This window comes from Gracilinanus agilis, chromosome 1, assembly GCF_016433145.1.
Source record: "Gracilinanus agilis isolate LMUSP501 chromosome 1, AgileGrace, whole genome shotgun sequence".
NCBI classification, from domain to species: Eukaryota; Metazoa; Chordata; class Mammalia; order Didelphimorphia; family Didelphidae; genus Gracilinanus; species Gracilinanus agilis.
Window position 1 is genome coordinate 399,187,930 of NC_058130.1, and position 23,218 is coordinate 399,211,147.

A 23,218-nucleotide genomic window follows, 5' to 3' on the forward strand; every position below is an offset into this window, starting at 1 on the left:
AGCCAGACAACAAAAGAAAACTACAAAATTGGGAATCAAAAAGGGTACTCTTTTGACAACTAAAGAAATATCAAAAAGGCAAAAGAGGTGGAGTTGTGATACCTGTAACATAGAGCTGAGATAACTAAAATTATTGGCTTTCTTTTCTAAAAAATCATGTTATCTATTCTCATTCTTATAGTAGCTATATCATCACCATTTGAATAATGAACACATTTATGGTAGGGATGACAGCAGAGCATCCAAAGGCAGATGAAGTCAAAAGAAAATTGTCCACCCTAATATTCATAGGTAAGATGAACATTATAAAATGAAATTTAACAGAAATGTAAAATCAAATTAAAATAAAAACAAGTTATCTTTGAAGACTTGGAAGGGGTACGTTACATTAATGAAATGATTTTTAAGAAAAGTATTTTCTTGTGTAGTTTTGGTTAATGTGAAGTTTAGGGTTGTTTGCCTTGGGTCTTTATAGTATCACAGGGATACCACCTCATTCTCCAACTCAACCCTTCCATGCCCTCCCTAATATCCTTCACACATAGCTTCACAACAAGCTCATTGTTCTTGATATCCTTGTGAATAAGATAGAGAGATAAAACATGATGATAGTGAAGTTACCTGGATTTAGAATTGGTTGAATGACCAGCCCAAAGAGTAGTGATTAATGGAGCAATACCAACCCAGAGGAAGGTCTCTAGTTTCAGGTCAAAGGACTCTCTTCTTCCTGAAGTGATGAGTGGGTTTTTTCTTTTTTCACTTTCTCTCTTGTTCTAACATGTCTGAGCAATTTTCTTTCAAGATTTCTTGAAATACATATATTTAGACTCTTTTTTTGTTCCTGGCTTTTTGAATGATTCTAAAACTATCTCTCCCTGGCTTCTTTCCAGGTAAATTATTTTTGATAATAGATATCCGATACTTTCTTCTATTTCTTTCAATCTTTTGAATTTATTTTAATATTTCTTATATCATGAAGTCATTAACTTCTGTTTGGTCCATTCTAATTTTCAAGGAGTCTGTTTCTTGGGTAAGCTATTATACTAAGCTATTAATTCTCCTTATGAATATGTCTTTAATAGCTCTCATTTCTTTTCCAGTTTTTTCCTCTAGCATTCTCACTTCATTTGTCATGGCATTTCAAACTTATAAAAATTCTTGTTTTTCTATAAAACTGTGCATAACTTTTGATGCAGCAACACCACTATTAGGTCTGTATCCCAGAAAGATTTTTTAGAAGGTAAAAGGACCTCTTGTGCAAAAATATGTATAGCAGATCTTTTTATGGTAACAAAGAACTGGAAAGTGAGGGGATTCCCATTAATTGAGGAATGACTAAACAAGTTGTGATGTGCGATAGTAATAGAATACTAATGTTCCATGAGATTTTGTAATTCTTTTTTTTAAAGGTCTCTCATCTCCCCTCACAATTTTATTTCTATCTCTTTTATTAATTTGTTTTGTAATCTTCTTTTGGAGCTTTTCTAGGAGTTCACTTTGGGCCTGATGTTCTTTCACATTTGCCTTTGAGGCTTCATAAATTTCCATTTTGGCATTGCTGCCCTCTTCTGAGCTTGCATTTTGGTCTTCCCCATTATTAAAATGGTTTTCCAGGGTCAGGTTTTTCTTTGACTTACTCATTTAGGGGAGCTTTTTTCTGACCTTACCTATATATTGATGCTTAGTTCCACTCTTCGGATAGAGGGAGTACTGTTCATGAGTTCCCTGAGGATTCCTCAGCTGTCAGCAACCCCAGGTGTCATACATGCCAGGTTGCCCCTTCTGCTGAAAGTTCCCCCAATACTTGCACCAGATCACTCCTCATTCTCCTCAACATGGACTAAATAAATAAATTCTCATGCTGCTAATTCCATTGCCTTCCCCACTTACCCTTCTTACTGTCCCTCTAGGTTTTATTTGGCTGAAACCCTGCTTAACTGTGTTGTTTGTTGGTTATGCTACTCAAAATTTGTTTTGAGGCATTTGGGGTCAGGGAATAGGCAAAATTAGAGCATTTCTTACTCCTACATTGTGGCTATGGGAACTAGAAGCCACTATTGCACTATAAGAAAGCATAAGCAGGTGTGGGAAGCCAATAAGAAAATAGATAAAAATCTAAGACCCCTCTTTTGACCCCTTTTATGATCCATAACTTTTCTTATTGGAAAAACATTATAGACTTATTGAAAAGCTTTAAGTTCCTAGCAAACCAAAAGGTACAGAGTTAACAATTTCTCTCCTTGATAATTAAGAATCCTGAACTCTAAAAAATATATTACTTAGACAATCAAGGCCAGAAACAGACAAAGCTAGACAAGACTTTATCTGACCAAGTGCAATCCTGTAAATCAAGAGTACTGGACTCAATTTGTTTAGGATCTCTATGAAATATATTTCTGCTCCCAGAATTAACCTCCTACTAATTGGTGGTTGGAATTTGGCCTTTGATCCTGGACCTATCTCTCTACTTTTTAGACTTAGTGGGATTTTGTATAATTTGTAACCCCTTCACAGCTGTGATTCTTTCTCTGTGCTCTTTGTGTGAAACCAGTATATATTAAACTCAAGACTCCATGGCAAGTTGGAGCAGTTATGAGCTGAGCATTTAGTCTTACTTTTCTCATTCCATCCTATGCCACTAAACACCACTCAGAACCCCCAGAAATATAGAGCTAGATCTCTATAAGCAGGAGGATTTCAGAAAAGTCTGGAAAGACTTACACAAACTGATGCAGAGTGAAGTGAGTAGCACCAAAAGAACATTGTACACAGTTAACAGCAATATTGTACTATGAACAACTATGAAAGACTTAGTAATTCTGAACAATACAATGATCCAAGATAATACCAAAAGACTTATGATGAAAAATGCCCTCTGCCTACAGAGAAAAAACTTGGAACCTCAATGAAGACTGAAGCATACTATCTCTCACTTTCTTAAATTTTTTGTTCGGAATTCCTTCCACAAAATGAATAAAATGGAAATAAGTTTTACATGATTGCCCATATAGAACCTATATCAGATCATTTATCATCCCAGGGATGAGGAAGTGGAGGGAAGGAGGAAGGAGAGGATTTGGAACTTGAAATTTTAAAAAACAAATGTTAAAAAGTGTTTTTAATGTGTCACTGGGGGGAATAAAATATCTTTTAAAATCTTGCTTCATTTCTTCTAGGAATTCTAATTAATTTTATGGTTAAGATATGTTTTTCTTTGAGGTGTAGATAATAGTTATTTGGGATTCATTCTCTCCTCAAAGTTTGTGTCTTAGGTTTCCCTTGCACACATAATAACTCTTTATAATAAGAGTCTTTTTTTGTTTATCTGACCTTCCAGTCTTATTTTCTGGATTGATTCTATACCTGTAATTCCTTCTGTCAAGGAGGTTAAGGCTGGCAGATCTCTTGAGCTCAGAATATTTAAGCTGATCCAGTGTTAAAAGTAAGTTTGAGGTTAATATGGTGACTTTCTGGGAAGAGCCCCAAGGCTGCCTAAGATAGTATGAACCATCCCCACTCAGAAAAAGAATAAGTAAAGGCTATCATGTTGATCGGAGTGAGACTCGGTCCATGAGTTCTACAGTTCTGGCATGAGTGAGACAAGGAAACTCAATCTTAAAAAAAAAAATTTTTTTTAAAAGAGACTTAAACTGAGGGTAACTAGGTGGTTCAGTACATAGTGAACCAGGCCTAGGGAGGGGAGGACCTGAGTTCAAATGTGACCTAGGACATTTCCTTGCTGTGTGATCCTGGGAGAGTCATTTAATCCCCATTTCCTAGCCCTTACTATTCTTCTGCCTTAGAACCAATATATAGTGTTGATTCTAAGCCAGAAGGTAAGGGTTTGTTTTTTTGTTTTTATTAAATATTTTAAGAAGAAAGAGACTTAAACTTCAAAAACAGGTATAGCTAGGTGGCACCATGGATAGAGAACCTGGCCTGGAGTCAGGAAGATCTGAGTTCAAATCCAGATTCAGACACTCACTAGCTATGTGACCCTGGTCAAATCACAATTTCCTCAAATATAAAATGAGCTAAAGAAGGAAATGACAAACCACTCCAGCATCTTTGACAAGAAAACCCCAAATGGGGTCATGAAGTGTCAAAGAAGGCTGAAGTAACTGAATAACAACAAACCAGAACATAAAACAATTTACAAGAATATTGAGAAGGCATTTTTCATTTCACATTAGCTCTTCTCTGTCTAAATAATTCCCTCCAAATCCATGTCTACAGGTAAATCAGGCCAGGAATTAAGTTCATTCTCTTGTGATAGTCATTTTCTCTAAGAAACTCTGGAATTGGAGAACACTCCATCTGTTGCCAATTGAACTCACCAGGTTGCCTCAAGAATAGAAATGTCCAGTTCCTGGTTAAGATGGCAGTAGAGTAAAAAGCAGCTGCTTAACCTCTCCTAACCGAAACATACAGGAATCCTCAAGAAGACATAAAAACAAATACAGAGGAACAAAGGGACCCCACAACATTGGAGGTATGTGGAATTGGGGCATTTTCAAGCTACAAAGGGGTGAAACAGCCCTCACTAAAATGCGAGCTGAGCAACCCCCTCCACCACCCCACACCACCTATAGTGCCAAAGCCAGCACACAAGAGTTAGAGCAAGTTTGGGGCACACATTGAGTCCTTGGCAGCTACCTGGGGTCACCAGGGCCTGCTTCTGAGAGCAGTAAGACTTAGGACCCCAAGAGGCTAAAGAATGTGTGCGGACTTTGAACGCAGAACCTGAGCGCAGACACGAGTACTGGCGAGGACTCAAGCCCAGACACGAATCCGAAGTACAGGCAAGGACTTGGATCTTGAGCACAGGCACAGACCTTGAGTGGGGACCCAGTGCAAAAGGGGTTCACAACTGTGGAAGCAATACCCTGAGACTGTTAAAGGAGCCTCGGGAAGAGGAACAAGTAAGGGGACCACCAGGAGGCTAGACTCTGAGAACAACTGAGACCTCAGGAGCCTAAACAGCACAGACAGACCCTGAATGTGAGGATAAACCTGAGAGGGTGCAGGGCTAACAATGGCAAGCCAGAGACAAGAATCCCAAAAGAGAAAGATCATCAAGAAGAAATCTGTAACACTCGACAACTTTTACACAGATAAAATACAGACAAAAGAGCAAACAGCAGAGGAGAACAAACAAGTAATCATATCAAAACCTTCCCAAAATAATAAAAACTGGCCACAAGCTATTGAAGAGTTCAAATCTGAGATAATGAGGAAAATGGAAGAGATTTGGTGAGAGAAGTGGGAAATAGCTCAAAAGGAAATAAACAGGTTAGAAGACAGAAACTCCCAATTGGAGAAAGATGCCCAAAAATCAAACAAAATGGTAAGCAAATTGGAAACCAAAATCTGGCAAGAAAATAACAGTTTAAAAGGCAGGATTCTGCAATTAGAAAGTGAGGCTCAGAAATCAAATGAACTGATAAACAAATTGAACACCAGAAATGACCAAATTGAAAAGGAAAATCAAAAGATTATAGCCGAAAACCAGTCCCTAAGGACTAGAATTGAGCAATTAGAAACTAATGATCTCTCAAGACAGCAAGAGCAAATAAAACAAAGTCAAAAGACTGATAAAATAGAAGGAAACATGAAATATCTCAATGAGAAAGTGACAGACCAAGAAAACAGGTCTGGAAGAGACAATCTGAGAATCATTGGTCTTCCTGAAAAAGCAGAAATTAATAGAAATTTGGACACCATACTACAAGAAATTATCCAAGAAAACTGCCCCGATGTTCTTCAACAAGAGGGCAAAACAGACATTGAAAGGATCCATAGATCACCCTCTACACTAAACCCTCAAAAGTCAACCCCCAGGAATATAATAGTCAAATTCAAGAGCTTCCAAGTAAAAGAAAAAATTTTACAAGAAGCCAGAAATAGACAATTCAGATATCAAGGAGCAACAATCAGGATAACACAGGATCTGGCAGCCTCCACCTAAAAGACCACAAGGCTTGGAATATGATATTCAGAAAGGCATGAGAACTGGGTCTACAACCAAGGATCACCTACCCATCAAAACTAAACATATATTTCCAAGGGAAAGATTGGGCATTCAACAAGATAGAAGATTTTCAAGTATTTGCGCAGAAAAGACCAGGACTAAATGGAAAGTTCGATATCCAACCACAAAAATCAAGAGAAACATAAAAAGGTAAATAAGAAACAGAGGGGAAAGAAAGAAAATTCACATTTTTTAAATTTACCTCTTTAAGGGCTTCAATATGATCTAATTATTGGTATTCCTATATGGAGAAATGTTATGTATAATTCTCTTTAAGGAACTCTATTCACTATTATAGTAATTAGAAGAAATATTCATAGGGAGAGGTTGGAATACTAAATAGTCTAAGATGATATGGGGTGGGAAAGAGGGAGGTGAATAGTAGAGGACACCAAGAGAAACTTGAATGAATAAGAAAAATAGGATATTCTATTACACACAAAGAGATGGCATGGGAAGGGGAAGGGATGAATACTATTATAAGAAGGAGAGGAAGAGAGGATTAAGAGGTAATAGTTAAACCTTACTCTCAGTGTAATTAACCCAGAGAGGGAAGAGTAGCTTTATCCATTGGGATATAAAACTCTATCCAAACCTACTGAGAAAGTCAGAAGGGAAAAACCAAGGGGAGCAGGGGAGTGGGGAGGTCAAAAAATGAAGGGGAGGAGAGGAGGGAGGGAATTCATTAGACCTTAAAAATAAATAGAGGGAATAAGAAGGGAGGGGGTGGAAAAGGTAGTAAATCAAGGGAGGGGACAAGGGTTACTGGCATAAAGCAAACCACTGGTTTAAAAGGAAATAGTATAAGAAGAAGAGGTAGAACTAGGAGAAGATACCAAAATGTTGGATAATACACAACTGATAAATATAACTGTGAATGTGAATGTGATAAATTCGCCCATAGAAAGGAAGCAAATAGCAGAGTGGATTAGAAACCAAAATCCTACCATATGTTGTCTACAAGAAACACATATGAGGCGGGTGGACATACACAGGTTAAAGGTAAAGGGCTTGAGCAAAATCCTTTGGGTATCAAATGAGAAAAAGAAGGTAGGAGTGGCAATTATGATTTCTGACAAAGCCAAAGTAAAAATAGATATGATTAAAAAAGACAGGGAAGGTCTTTACCTCCTGATTAAAGGCAGTATAGACAATGAGGAAATAACATTGCTCAATATGTATGCACCAAATGGCATAGCAACCAGATTCATAAAGAAGAAACTGGCAGATCTCAGGAAGGAAATAGATAGTAAAACCATACTAGCGGGAGATCTAAATATCCCTCTTTCAGATCTAGATAAATCAAACCAAAAAATAAATAAGAAAGATGTAAGAGAGATGGATGAAGTCCTAGAAAAATTAGATTCAATAGATATGTGGAGAAAAATAAATAGGAACAAAAAGGAATAAACCTTCTTTTCAGCAGCACATGGTACATTCACAAAGATTGACCATGTAATAGGGCATAGAAACATTGCAAACAAATGCAAAAGAGCAGAAATAATAAATATAACCTTCTCAGATCATAATGCAATAAAAATAATAATTAGTAAGCTCACCTGGACAGGCAAATCAAAAACTAATTAGAAATTAAATAATATGATTCTCCAAAACCAGCTAGTCAAAGAAGAAATCATAGAAACAATCAACAATTTCATTGAAGAGAATGACAATGATGAGGCATCCTACCAAACTCTGTGGGATGCAGTCAAGGCAGTTCTCAGGGGGAAATTTATATCCTTGAGTGAATATATTAATAAATTAGGGAGGGTAGAGATTAATGAATTGGGCATGCAACTTAAAAAATTAGAAAGCAAACAAATTAAAAATCCCCAGATGAAAACTAAATTAGAAATACTAAAAATCAAGGGAGAAACTAATAAAATCAAAAGTAAAAGAACTATTGAATTAATAAATAAGACTAGAAGCTGGTATTTTGAAAAAACAGATAAAATAGACAAAGTACTGCTCAATATAATAAAAAAAGGAAAGAAGAAAATCAAATTGACAGTATCAAAGATAAAAAGGGAGACCTCACCTCTAATGAAGGGGAAATTAAGTCAATCATTAGAAACTATTTTGCCCAATTATATGGTAATAAATATAGCAATCTAGGAGATATGGATGAATATTTACAAAAATACAAATTGCCTAGATTAACAGTAGAAGAAATAGAATACCTAAATAACCCCATATCAGAAAAAGAAATTGAACAAGCCATCAAAGAACTCCCTAAGGAAAAATCGCCAGGGCCTGATGGATTCACAGGTGAATGATATCAAATATTCAAAAAGCAACTAATCCCAATACTATACAAATATATTTGATATAATAAGCAAAGAAGGAGTCCTACCAAATTCCTTTTATGACACAAATATGATACTGATTCCAAAGCCAGTTAGATCAAAAACAGAGAAAGAAAACTACAGACCAATATCCGTAATGAACATAGATGCAAAAATTTTAAATAGAATATTAGCAAAGAGACTCCATCAAGTGATCAAGAGGATCATCCACCATGATCAGGTGGGATTCATACCAGGAATGCAAGGATGGTTCAACATTAGGAAAATCATCCACATAATTGACGATATCAACAATCTAACAAACAAAAATCACATGATTATCTCAATAGATGCTGAAAAAGCCTTTGACAAAATACAACATCCATTCCTATTGAAAACCCTGGAAAGTATAGGAATAGAAGGACCTTTCCTAAAAATAATAAACAGTATATAACTAAAACCATCAACAAGCATCATATACAATGAGGATAAATTAGGAGCCTTTCCAATAAGATCAGGAGTGAAACAAGGATGCTCATTATCTCCTCTATTACTTAACATTGTACTAGAAACATTAGCAGTAGCAATTAGAGAAGAAAAAGAAATTGAAGGTATCAAAATAGGCAATGAGGAGACTAAGCTATCACTCTTTGCAGATGATATGATGGTCTACTTAAAAAATCCTAGAGAATCAACTAAGAAGCTTGTAGAAATAATCAACAACTTTAGCAAAGTTGCAGGATACAAAATAAATGCACATAAATCATCAGCATTTCTATATATTTCCAACACATCACAGCAGCAAGAGGTAGAAAGAGAAACACCATTTAAAATCACCCTAGACAATATAAAATACTTAGGAATCTATCTACCAAAACAAACACAGCAATTATACGAAAACAACTACAAAACACTTTCCAAACAATTAAAACTAGATCTAAACAATTGGAAAAATATTGATTGCTCATGGGTAGGATGAGCTAACATAATAAAAATGACCATTCTACCCAAATTAATTTACCTGTTTAATGCCATACCTATCAAACTACCAAAAAACTTTTTTATTGAATTAGGAAAAACTATAACAAAGTTCATTTGGAATAACAAAAGATCAAGAATATCAAGGGAAATAATGAAAAAAAAATGTGAAGGAAGGGGGCCTAGCAGTACCAGATATTAAACTGTACTATAAAGCAGTAGTCATCAAAACAGAATGGTACTGGCTAAGACACAGAAGGGAGGATCAGTGGAATAGACTTGGGGTAAGTGACATCAGTAAGACAGTGTATGATAAACCCAAAGAGCCCAACTTTTGGGACAAAAATCCACTATTTGACAAAAACTGCTGGGAAATTTGGAAAACAATATGGGAGAGATTAGGTTTAGATCAACATCTCACACCCTTCACCAAGATAAATTCAGATTGGGTGAATGACTTGAATATAAAGAGGGAAACTATAAATAAGTGAACATCGAGTAGTTTACTTGTCAGATCTCTGGGAAAGGAAAGATTTTAAAACCAAGCAAGAGTTAGAGAAAATTACAAAATGTAAAATAAATGATTTTGATTACATCAAACTAAAAAGCTTTTGTACAAACAAAAGCAATGTAGCCAAAATCAGAAGGGAAACAATAAATTGGGAAAAAATCTTTATAACAAAAAACTCTGACAGGGGTCTAATTACTCAAATATACAAGGAGTTAAACCAATTGTATAAAAAATCAAGCCATTCCCCAATTGATAAATGGGCAAGAGAAATGAATAGGCAATTTTCAGATAAAGAAATCAAAACTATCAATAAGCACATGAGAAAGTGTTCTAAATCTCTAATAATTAGAGAAATGCAAATCAAAACAACTCTGAGGTATCACCTCATACCTAACAGATTGGCTAAAATGAAAGAAAGGGAGAGTAATGAATGCTGGAGGGGATGTGGTAAAACTGGGACATTAATGCTTTGCTGGTGGAGCTGTGAACTGATCCAACCATTCTGGCTGCCAATTTGGAACTATGCTCAAAGGGCTATAAAAGAATGCCTGCCCTTTGATCCAGACATACCATTGCTGGGTTTGTACCCCAAAGAGGTCATAGATAAACAGACTTGTACAAAAATATTTATGGCTGTGCTTTTTGTGGTGGCGAAAAACTGGAAAATGAGGGTATGCCCTTCAATTGGGGAATGGCTAAACAAATTGTGGTATATGCTGGTGATGGAATACTATTGTGCTAAAAGGAATAATAAACTGGAGGAGTTCCAGGTGAACTGGAAAGACCTCCAGGAACTGATGCAGAGTGAGAGGAGCAGAGCCAGAAGAACATTGTACACAGAGACTGATATACTATGGTAAAATTGAATGTAATGGACCTCTGTACCAGCAGCAATACAAAACCCAGGACAATTCTGAGGGATTTATGGAAAAGAACGCTACCCACATTCAGAGGAAGAACTGCAGGAGTGCAAACAGAAGAAAAACAACTGCTTGAATACATGGGTTGAGGTGGACATGATTGGGGATGTAGACTCTAAACTACCACACCAATGCAACTATCAACAATTTGGAAATAGGTCTTGATCAATGACATGTTAAAACCAGTGGAAATACACATCTGCCATGGGGCTGGGGGGGTGAAGGGGAAAGTAAGAGCATGAATTATGTAACCATGTTAACTTTTTCAAAAAAAAAATATGAATAAATGTTAAAAAAAAAAAAATAAAGAATAGAAATGTCCATCTCAGGATCATGATTGAGTCACATATGCCCAAGACAAAGGAAAAAAGACAGCCAGAAGTTCAAGGTTCAGGATCTGTTACAGTAGTACAGGCCTTGCTTTAGTTTTCATATGGTCATAGCTACAGTGTTGCCGGGGCAGCTGGGTGGCTCAGTGGATTGAGAGCCAGGCCTAGAGACTGGAGGTCCTAGGTTCAAGTCCGGCCTCGGACACTTCCAGCTGTGTGACCTTGGGCAAGTCACTTGACCCCTATCGGCCCACCCTTACCACTCCTGGGCCAAGGATGGTCCCTAGCCCGGATGAAAAAGGAGGAGGGTTGGGCGTGGGGCTAGCAACCCCACCCTGTAAAAACTACATCTGCTAAAGAAACTGCAACCTAAAGTAGGGGCAGCTGGGTTAGCTCAGTGGATTGAGAGCCAGGCCTAGAGACTGGAGGTCCTAGGTTCAAGTCCGGGCTCAGACACTTCCCAGCTGGGTGACCCTGAGTGACTGTGTGACCCATTGCCTACTGGTTGTGGCCCTATGCTCCTAGAATGGAGTCCCAGGATAAAAAAAAAAAAAAAAAAAAAAAAAAAAAAAAAAAAAAAAAAAAAAAACCTGTGTTGCCAGGTTGAGTTGAAGAAAGGCCACAGTCCCTCCTTTACCCCTTCTACAGAAATCTAAGAGAGAGCTGGGATGTAGGGGATATTCAAGGAAGACTAGTATCTCTGGTGTGAGAGTTTGCTGAGCCCACTTCTTAGCTGCTCATCCACCTCAGATATCTACCTTTCATACAACTCTCACCTTTGTCTCCAAGAAGCTGTAGCATGCATAGCAACCACACCCTGATAAAAGCACCTTAGCAGATTGGCTAAACTATAATGAGGGGAACTGACAAGCCTCAAACTGGTCAGTAAGTTAAGGGGAGATCCACTTCAAGCATGTGAAGATTCCCCAATGGAATGGGCAGATGAGAATAAATTGTTTTATCTGCCACGAAGGGGTAGCTGAGGCAGGCACTGTGGAACACTTGGAGCTTGGTCAGACATTGAAGACACCAAGGTCATACACTACATCCTGGGCATCCTGGTTTTTGTCTTACTGCTGGACTTTGATGGCTCTGGAAAAGATAATGAGGCTGAGAACTTTGTGCAACTCTGCCTCCCTTTAATCCAATTCATACTGTGAATCAAGACATCACCCAGGATGTCACTGATCTTCTTCAAAACAAAGGAAGAACAGTAAAAAAGGGCTATTTGCTATCCTGGAGAGGAAGAGAAAGAAAACAAGTATGGAAGTCCCCTATCCTTTGCCACTGTCACTAGGAGAGGAATAGATGAAAGGATGATTTGAGATTTACTGAGATCTTCTAAAGCATCCTTTCAGCACTAAACCATATGTTTCCCTAAAGTGACCAGGGCCCAGGTATGACACTCTATGTGGCATATTCTAGGAGACCTTCGATTTTCTTCTCCATTCAAATAAATAACTTATATGGCATGGTTATCATATTTTTCAATTATATAGATTTGAGATGAAAGGGACCTTAGAAGCCATTCAGTCCAACCTCATTTTACAACTGAGTAAACTGAGACCTAGAGAAGTTAAATGAGTTACCCAAGGTCATACAAACTGGTAAGTGGTAGAGTCCATTGATATTTCCATATCACCAAAGGAAGCTAAGAGGGATAGCCAATACATCAGATGTATGACAATTAAAAATTCCAAGAGTCTCCATTCCAATAATCAACTTATTGATCAGGCTAGCAATAACCAATAAATTAGTTGGTCAGTGATATCTCTTGGTGATCAGAGACAAAGACATTTAGCATCTTGAGTAATTAAATACAATTCTGGAGCCTCATTATCCTGGTCTCCACTAAACATCTCTACTTGGTGAACACTGAGTGGGATAAAAATGACCAACCACCCAAATTACAATTTCAAGCCTGGAATCAAAGAGTGAATAATATAAAAAGCAAGCTTTATTCTTTATCATGAGGAAGGGGAAAATGGCCTATTGTCAAATGTTAATGCATGCATACAGATACAAACATTATATAGATTCTTAATTCAACATTCCATCTTCCCCTCTGTCCAATATCCTGTTGTCTGGCAGCTGAGCTTACAATCTAGGTGTGAATTCTGCCCAATCAGAAAATAGCAAGATGCATAGTGTAAGCTCATCACAAGTTTCCACCAGGGAGGGGATAAGGTTATGGAAAGGTAGCCATATACTTGGAAGTAACTCCACTTGCTCCTAAAAGTATGAGGAGACAAAGAGGTAGCATAGTCTAATGGTTTTTGTCCTTGAAATGAGACCAGAGGCCTCCCAACTCACTGGGCCTGTGGCAACAATGAAATGTCCTTGAGGGGGTGGGGTAGAATGGATGTGTACCTTGAGAAGAGCAAATTAATTCTTTTTTATTCCCCACAATACCTAATGAAATATTTTCTAGTCCCACCTCAATTACTTCATGATAGTGAAGGAAATCATGCTTTATCATGAGATTCTAATATGATTTGTTAATTATATTACAATAATGATTTATGGGAAGGCCTTAATGATCTAAATGGGAAGGCCAAATTGGGTCTGAGTAAGTTTTGACCTCCATAGCTCATTTCACTGGGGGACACAACCTGCCTTGCTGCCCCCTAGACATGCTTGGCTTAAACTAGTTTTTGTTTACCAATCTCAATCTCAATCATCCCAATTTTAGAAGCTTCTTTGGGACAATGAATATAAGAAAATGTCAGAACAAAAGAATGAGGAAAGAAGCTTGAAGAATATTAAGTCCTATTATAAATAATGATAAAAACAGAGCATTGCTTAGAAATAAAAATAATACAGCATTAAAAACATATCTTCTCAGCAGAATCAAGATTCCTAGAGCTAGGATAGGCAGTATGAGGCAAGGGAGTACAAAACATGTAGTCAGGACCACTTGAATCCCATCTCTGATATTTAAAAACTGTGAGTATGGGTAAATTATATAATCCCTGAGTTTTTGTGAAGACCAAAGGAAGGAAAAGGAATAAGCATTTATAGAGTGCCTGCTGTGTGCCAGCTACTGTACCAGATACTTTGCAAATATCTCATTTGATCTTCACGACCACCCCATGAAGTGTTGTTATTTTCTCTATTTTACAGTTGAGGAAACTGAGACAGAGTTAAGTGACTCACCCACGATTACATAGCTATTAAGTATATGAGGTCAGATTTAAATTCAAGTCTTCTTGACTCCAGGTTTGCTATCTACTGAGCCACCTAGCTGCCTCATGGAATACTTTATGTGAACTCCTTTGCAAACCTTAAAGCACTATATAAAATGCCAGCTTTTATTGCTTATTACAATGGGCTGAATCTTATAAAATGAACTTTAGGAGAACTGGGAATAAGATTTCATTAATAGACAGAACTCCCAAGAGAGGAAACTTGGCTCTAGGGCAGGAGTCGGCAACCTTTTTGGCCATGAGAGCCATAAGCGCCACATTTTTTAAAATGTAATTTCGTGAGAGCCGTACAGTGCTCACAGTGTGCGCTCCTGTAACAGTGCGCACTCCTGTAACAGCACCTGAAAAAAAATTGACTTTATGGCTCCTGCAGAAAGAGCCATACTTGCTGAACCCTGCTCTAGGGTATCTCCTCTGCAATTTAGTCTTGGAGACTTGTCTAGAATAATGGTGTCAAATTCAAATAGAAACAGTTCCCTGCAGGCAGCTATTGACTTGGAAAACCACAAATTAACATTGTCTTTGTTGCACTGTATTTTTATTTATTTTGCTAAACATTTCCCAATTAACTTTTTTTTTTTAATTTTAAACCCTTAACTTCTGTGTATTGACTTATAGGTGGAAGATTGGTAAGGGTAGGCAATGGGGGTCAAGTGACTTGCCCAGGGTCACACAGCTGGGAAGTGTCTGAGGCCGGATTTGAACCTAGGACCTCCTGTCTCTAGGCCTGGCTCTCAATCCACTGAGCTACCCAGCTGCCCCCTCCCAATTAACTTTTAATCTGGTTCTGGCAGCTATCTGGAATTTTTCTGGCCAGGAGTAAGTGGGCCTTGAATATGACACCTCTGGCCTAAAATATTAAGAGGTTAAGTGATTTGCTCAAGATCACCCAACTGTGGGGGCTTCTGGGTAGCTTGGTGGATTGAGAGCCTAAAGATGGGGGATCGTAGGTTCAAATATGACCTCAAACACTTCCTGTGTGACCCTGGGAAAGTCACTTAAACCCCATCACCTATCCCTTTTCTGCCTTGGAACCAATACACAGTATTTATTCTAAGATGGAAGGTAAGAATTTAAAAGAAAAAAAAATCACCCAACTGTTTATTAGTATTAGAATAGACAGTCAAACCCAACTGTTCTGACTCTAAGTCTAGGGATCTTCCCACCATAAATACAAAGCAAATAGAGGATCTATGACCCCATCCTTTCAAAGAACTTAAGAAATGCATCATGATGATAAAATATACCACCCACCTCTTGGCAGAGAGGTACAGACAAGAGGTTCAGAATTAGACCTACATTTCAGCCATGACCAATGTGTTGATTTGTTTTCTTTAAGTATACTTGCAACAAGGCAGGGCTTCTGTTTCAGGGCTAGTGATAGAGTTACAAATGAAAAAGAAAGAAAAGAACATCAAAAAAGTATCTTTTTTTTAAAGTTCAAAAGGGGATACAAATAGCAATTTTGTTACCATGTGTTGAATTTTTAATATACATTTAAAAAAATTAGGTCATAAAAGTTTACAGTCTCATACGAAGTGGGATGTGGGTGTATGCTAGAGGTGGTCTAATGCCACCCAAGATGTACTATCCAAAGGTACACTGAGGGCTAACAAGAGTACCTCCCAGAATGCTCACAGGCACTTCTCCCTAATTCTCTCTGGGTCCAAAGGTAATCTAGCAGGTATGCTCTGAAATAGACACAAAAGTTAAACTTTAAGGCAAAAATCTCTATAAATGATTTGAAGTTCCATGAGCTGGCTTTCCCCTCTCACTTTCATACCTCCAAAATTATGGATTAAGCAAGTCAATTTTAAATGGCCATATAGTTTATTAGAAATATCAACTAACACACACATACACAAAAACAAATAGACACTAAAACAATGCACAATAGGCTGCAATAGGGATTAAAGCCAGATTTGAATTTTCCTTTCCTACTACCACTCTTCTAGGCCAAATGGGAAGATAAGATTGTGATTTAAACTCTAACTAGAAATTTCCCAGAATTACACTTTGTGGAAACCAGAAAGAAGGAAAAAAGAAAAGAAAAAGACTAAATTCTGCTAACTCTTACCATTCACCACAGCAAGATCTTCCTGATACGGTCTTGGCTGCATTTTTATCTTCTTCCTCCACTTCTTTTTTCTTCCTCTTCCTCATTTTTCTTCCTCTTCCTCTTTTTTCCTCCTCTTCCTCTTCCTCCTTCTTTTTCTTCTTTTTTCCTCTTTCCCCTGCAACCCTAGACTGTCTCCCTATCTTGTCCAGGTTGGAAGCTCAATTTCTCTTAAGTCTAGTTCCAAAATTGATTTTCAAGAAATCTTTAACTTTCTCTGTCTTTGAAGCTTAGGTCTGATTACTCCTCCTTAAGCAACCTCATGGGGCAGCTAGGTAGCTTAGTGAATGGAGAACCAAACCTGGAGGTATGAGGTCCTGGGCTCAAATATGACCTCAGACACGTCCTGGCTGTGTGACCCTGGGTGAGTCATTTAACACCAATTATCTAGCCTTTGCCACTTTCTGTCTTAGAATTGATACTAAGACAGAAGATAAAGGTTTTTTGTTTTGTTTTTTAATTGGCCTCATAGCCCTCACTGTCAGGAGCTTACCACATTGTTTTGTTTTTTTAAACAAAACTATCTAGCTGCCCCTAGCTCACCATATCATTCCCAGCCTTAGTGCAGACACCCAAGGAACTTCAGCCCTACTGCAGCTCAAAACTCCCAAGATCTTACTATCTTTCAGCCTTGGGCTGCCACAGCAAAATGGATTATTGGCATATACCACCACAACCTGCAGTCTTCTTTCTTGTTCTTCTCTTATTACCTCCCTTCATGCTTCATTTTGAGGTTTCAATTCATGTTCTACATCCCCTGCTTTCAGTTGCAAGAGGCAACATTTTATCTCTTGCTCCCTGCCAAGAAAAGCATAGATTTAGATATGGTTACTCTTCTTCACCTCATTTCTGCTAAGGTCTAGATAACCCAGATGTGGGAGAAAAATCTCTTTAAAACCAGTAGGACCTGGGGCAGCTGGGTAGCTCAGTGGATTGAGAGCCAGGCCTAGAGACAGGAGGTCCTAGGTTCAAATACGGCCTCAGACACTTCCCAGCTGTGTGACCCTGGGCAAGTCACTTGACCCCCATTGCCTACCCTTACCAATCTTCCACCTATAAGTCAATACACAGAAGTTAAGGGTTTAAAAAAATTAAAAAAAAAAAAAACCAGTAGGACCAGAAAAAAATTGGGGTCTCCTATACACATGTATATTTTAGCCTAGTAAATTTCTGTGATCCCAGGAAAGTCCTTCAAAGACTACATGACATGATGGGGAAGTCCATCTTTTATGCTCCTCTCTGTACACTGAAAAGTATATGTTTGTATAATAGTTCTTGAAAAATCTTTAATTCCTCCCCTCAGGGCAGAACTTTAGAGGACCATTAGAATAGAATACACAAACTCTTTACTGATGATTTTTGCTTGATTATTTTTCTGTTACACAATGAAGAGTTTGGTCTAGAAGGGCCTATGGGAAAAGACTGGTATAAATAAAAAGGCATAAATAAAATATATTTTAGAACAAAATCAAGAAGCAAAAATCTACACCTAACAAATACATTGTGAAGTCTTGGGCTTGCAAGTACATCCTTATAACACCCATTCTATGCCCTAGAGTAGTATTCAAAAGTTCTAGGTATTAATACTTCCTCTACATATGAGGGTGGTCACGTTTTCAGAGTTTGAGCATTTTTCTGTGAAATGATAAAATGTTCTTTATACTTAGATGAATGATAGAAGATTAAAGTAGATGTTATATTTTTTCAAAATTAATTGCTGCTCCAAGATAAATATACTTTATTCAAAAGTTATGAAGATGATGACTGAAATTAATTTAATTTAAATTATTTATGAAGATAGAGGTCAAAGAGAAAAACTCCAAACCAGAAAAAAGAAGATATATAGGTAAAGGTCTCAGGAGAATTTCCATGATCCCCTATTAAGATAAAGTCTTGAAAATAAATGGCAAATTATAATAAATTAATGTATGAACGCTATAACCAATTTTTTAAAAAACCTGAAACATCTGATTCTGAATCACCAAAAACATAGTTTCAAAGTTTGCAAGTTCTACTTAGGCCTCAAGAGTTATAACTTCTGGGGGCAGCTGGGTAGCTCAGTGGATTGAGAGCCAGGCCTAGAGATGGGAGGTCCTAGGTTCAAATCTGGCCTCAGGCACTTCCCAGCTGTGTGACCCTGGGCAAGTCACTTGACCCCCATTGCCTACCCTTACCACTCTTCTGCCTTGGAGCCAATACACAGTATTGACTCCAAGACGGAAGGTAAGGGTTTAAAAAAAAAAAGTTATAACTTCTATAAGCCTGGAAATGGCTTTTTTTTAAACAATGTAAGAATTATGGTGACATTTATGACTTCAATGAAGTTAAAAATTTTGTTCTGTTATTTCAGTCATGTCTGATTTTTTAACCCTATTTGAAGTTTTCTCAGCAAAGATACTGGAGTAGGCTGTCATTTCTTTCTCCAGATCATTTTACAGATGAGAAAACTGAGGCAAAAAGGGTTAAATGACTTGCACAGGGTCACATAGCTAGTATCTAAAGCCAGATTTGAACTCAGAAAGATGAGTCTTCTTGACTCTAGGCCTAAAACTCTATCCACTGTGTCACCTAGCTGCCCAAAGTTTAAAACAGGGCACTATAATTGTAATTCATAATTATAATTTTAATTGACCCAGAAGTTACAGACTCTTTCTAGTTTATGACATTTGCTAGGCATCTCACAAAAAATGCTTATTGCCTTTAAGAAACCTAAGGAATTTGCCTCGGAATTACTTTTATGGCTAGAAGTAAAATTTTCCCATACTAGTCCTACAGGTTCCTACTAATTCACTCTTGCCTCCTTTTCTGTCTTATACCCTGGCTTCTCATAAAGTAAAAGTCTTCAAAAATTTTGTCTTTGAACTTCATGAACTGATGCGGAGTGAAATAAGCAGAACCAGGAGAACATTATACACAGTAACAAACATTGTGGGATGATCAAATGTAATTGACTTTGCTACTAATGCAATTAGTAATTCTGAGGGATTTATGAGAAAAAATGCTATCTACAGAGAGAAACAACCATGGGAGTAGAAATGCAGAAGAAAATATACGATTTATCACTTGTTTAAATGGGTATGTGATTTGGATTTTTGGTTTTAAAAGATTACTGATTACAAAAATAAAAAATATGGAAATAGGTTTGGAGTGATAATATATATATAATCCAGTGGAATTGCTTGTCAACTCTGAGGGGGGGGAGGGGAAGAGGGAAAGAAGACAATATGAATCATGTAACCATGGGGGGAAAATTTTAATTAAAAAAAATGTTTGTCTTTGGCCCTCCTCTCTTCTCTTTCCACTCTCTCTTCTGATGACCTCTCCTTCCATGACTTCAGTTGTTGCCTTTAAGTTTTTGTTATTCAGTCATGTCCAACTCTTTGTGACCCCATTTGAGGTTTTCTTAGCAAAGATACTGGAGTGGTTTGCCATTTCCTTCTCCAGCTCATTTTACAAGTGACAAAATTGAAACAGAGTTAAGTGACCTGCCCAGGATGTCATATCACTAGTGTCTGAGGCTGGATTTGAATGCAGGTTCTCCTGACTCCAGGCCCATTGCTCTATCTATTATTCCTTTTCTAGTTGCCTTTAAGTAGATAATTCTCAAATCTCTATGTCTACCTCCAACATCTCTCTAAAGCTCCTATTACATAAATCCATCCCACTCTTTGTTGAAACTATAGAATATTAAATTCAAGATTTTTTAAATCCTCTAGCTATGGAGTTATAAGACTTGAGTTCAAATCCCAAGATCTTATTAAGTAGTAAGGTGCAAACTTGGGCAAGTCATAAGCTTTCTAGGACTCAGTTCTTCAAATGTAAAATAATAAAATTAGACTAGATGGATCTGAAGACCCTTACAGCTCAAGATTAATGATTTTATGAATGCATCATTTCCTTTTACACACAAAAAAGCCTGCTTGCCCTTTCCCTATAACTTTTTTTAAGTTGATGGGCCATCTTGGCCCCAAACATTTATAGTAATCATTGACTTTGTTCCCCATTCCCTCACCTCCAAAATACCTCTCACACAGCAACCATTCTAGTTCAGGCCTTTATTTCATCTAAGTTATTAGCCAGCATAGTCCTGAGAGACTAGTTTCCTTCAATATTTCAGTTTTCTAAACTATCCTTTACACTGCTACTCAAAAAAATATTGGGCACAGCTCAGAAACACATCTCGGTCAAGACCAGAGTGCCACCCCATCTGCTGTGATAGCATCATCTGTTTCAGTTTCCCCTAAAGAAAGAAGTATATACTCCCAATCTTGACATTCAAGGCCCTCTACAGTCTGACTCAATTTTTTTTTCCATATTTTCTCATGCAATACCTCTTTACACTCTTTCCCATATGTACCAACCTAGCTGAATTATGAACAATCCCCTGTAGTCTTGTCCTGCTCTCTCCCATATTTCTAACTTTGCTCTCTCCATGCCCTATGTTTGGAATGGATTATCCCATTTAATTCTTGCCTAAAGTTTTTTCTTACTTCAAGGTTCCATTCAAGTGCCTTCATCTCCATAAAACCTTCCTTGATCCCACACTACACAAGAACATTCACTCTTTCCCCACCCAAATTCCCCTCTCCCCTCCTCTGCATGTCTCATTTGTCTCTTAAAAGTATTTATGTATATTTTAATCTCCCCTAATAGATTTTGAGCTCCCTGAGAGTAGGGTCTATGCCTGTGCTTACCTTCATAAATCTATATTTTTGTATCTCTATTCAATGTGTTTCTTATGTAGACTTAAATGCATGAAGCATGCTGCAACATTTGACCAGCACTGCCTCCATCATGCCAGAAAAGAAGGAGTTAGAATGTCAGCATTTGACTTGCTAATTCTGTCGAATCCAGAATAAATTCAAAATCATCATGGAAAAGCCTATTTTTTCATATGAAGTCCTAGTGAGTACACCCAGTGATTAATAAAGAATGGACATAGCCAGCAAGAGTATGAATAACAATAATGAAACAGAATGGAGCTTCCAAAATTTAAGTCATTTTTCAAAGTCTCAAAAGTGAAACATAGGTCATATGATTGAATTCATGATCTTGCCACACATAAAACCAGCATCTGGTTTGGAATTCACCACAAATGATTGCTGATTTCTAAATAGGCTATATTCCAAAAGCTGTTCTGTTAATTTAGGGTAGAATTTAGAAAGCATCTTCCCATAGAGACCATGTTGTAAAATATTGTTAAAGTCCAAGGAGAACCCACAAATACCCACAATACAATGGAAATGTAATATTAATCATATCATAGAACCTAACAGCCCTTATAACATTGTTTTTGTGAGAAACAACACTGAATTCCAACCCAAAATAACAGGAAAGGCTATTGGTTAAGACCATAATACTGTCCTATAATTTGAACCCAGAAACTTCCTCTTTCCCCACTGAGGAAGAATAAGGATTCTGACCACTAGAGCTGTGGGGAAATAAGGCAGGAAATCCAAGAGCTCAGAAAGAAGACAGGAGGAAGGAAAGTCAGATCACACTGGACAGTATATCCCTGCAACATACAGAGGCAAGATAGGCAGGTGCTTGCTCCTGTAATTATTGCTCTTATTAGACATCTAGCACTTTCACAAAGCTTTCACAAAGTAGGTATGAAAGACTGAAGCTACACTATTATGGAAGAAGGGTGATAGTGATGGAGTAGAGAGACCACAGCAGTCTTTATTTTGAAGTGGCATGTAACTAAATGTGGCATTGCTTGGCTAAGAAATTCTAGATTTTTTTTCTGTTTGCTTTTAATGAAATGGCTGAACTCAGATTAAACACAATGGGGTAGAGAGGTATAAGAGATTAGTGGTCAGGTTTGAGCCCTTCCAACTGTGAGATTTTTTGAGTCTGTGATTCTGTAACCAACTCTGATCCTAAGGAACAGATGATAAAACATGCTTCTCTCCTCTCCATTAAGAGATGAGGGCCTACAGGTAAAGAATGTTGCACAAGCTGTCAAAGTTCCTCTGTCAGTCGATTTTGTTTAACTGTTTTTCTTACACTTAACCCCTTTTGGCTCAGTTTCCTCATTTGTAAAATGAGCTAGAGAAGGAAATGTCAAACCATTCCAGTATCTTTGCCAAGAAAACCCCAAATGAGATCACAGAGTCAGACAGATTGAAATGACTGGACACCACCAACAATAAAAGGGATTCTATAGTTGGACAGAGGAAAAGAACAATATGTGGGGAAATAGTTGAATTGTTTGGGGGGAAAGGTTAATAATAAAACTTTTTTTAAAGAGGCTAGTTAATGAGTTTTTTGTAAGTTTGAATAAAGGGCTTTCTGATTGAAAAAGAACTGAACTTAACTTTAATAATAGATCACTATCTTGAGTTCAAAATAGCAGTTGTTAGCTAGGACTAATATAATTTAATATCTTGTGACTGTGAAATAAAATTCAAAGAAAGTTGCCAGGTCTATAAGTCTAACAGGACAAAGTCTATAAAGGTCAGTCTGGGAGCAGAAATCTTACAAATGAAGAGACTTGAGGAAAATCTTGGCCTATTGCTATCTACTCTTTTCTCTTCTTTGTAGTTCTTGTACCTTCAGGTCTTTGAAATAAGAATATGGAGACAGCTAGGTGGCTTAGTGGACTGAAAACCAGGCCTAGAGATGGGAATTCTTGGGTTCAAATCTGATCTCAGATAAGTCCTAGCTGTGTGATCCTGAGCAAGTAACTTAACCCCCATTGCCTAGCCTTTATTTTCTACCTTGGAACCAATATACAGTATTGATTCTAAGACAGAAGGTAAGGGAAAGAAAGAAAGAAAGAAAGAAAGAAAGAAAGAAAGAAAGAAAGAAAGAAAGAAAGAAAGAAAGAAAGAAAGAAA

At 37.4% G+C, this 23,218-nt stretch overlaps 1 protein-coding gene across 1 annotated transcript in view; it reads left to right on the top strand.

Moving 5' to 3' along the window:
* The first annotated feature begins 227 nt into the window (after window positions 1-227).
* MEX3C (mex-3 RNA binding family member C) overlaps window positions 228-23,218 on the top strand; it is an 85,944-nt gene continuing 62,953 nt past the window's right edge. The window contains exon 1 of the mRNA XM_044681562.1: window positions 228-291. Coding sequence (XP_044537497.1) covers window positions 228-291 — 64 coding nt within the window. The remainder of the gene's footprint in view (window positions 292-23,218) is intronic.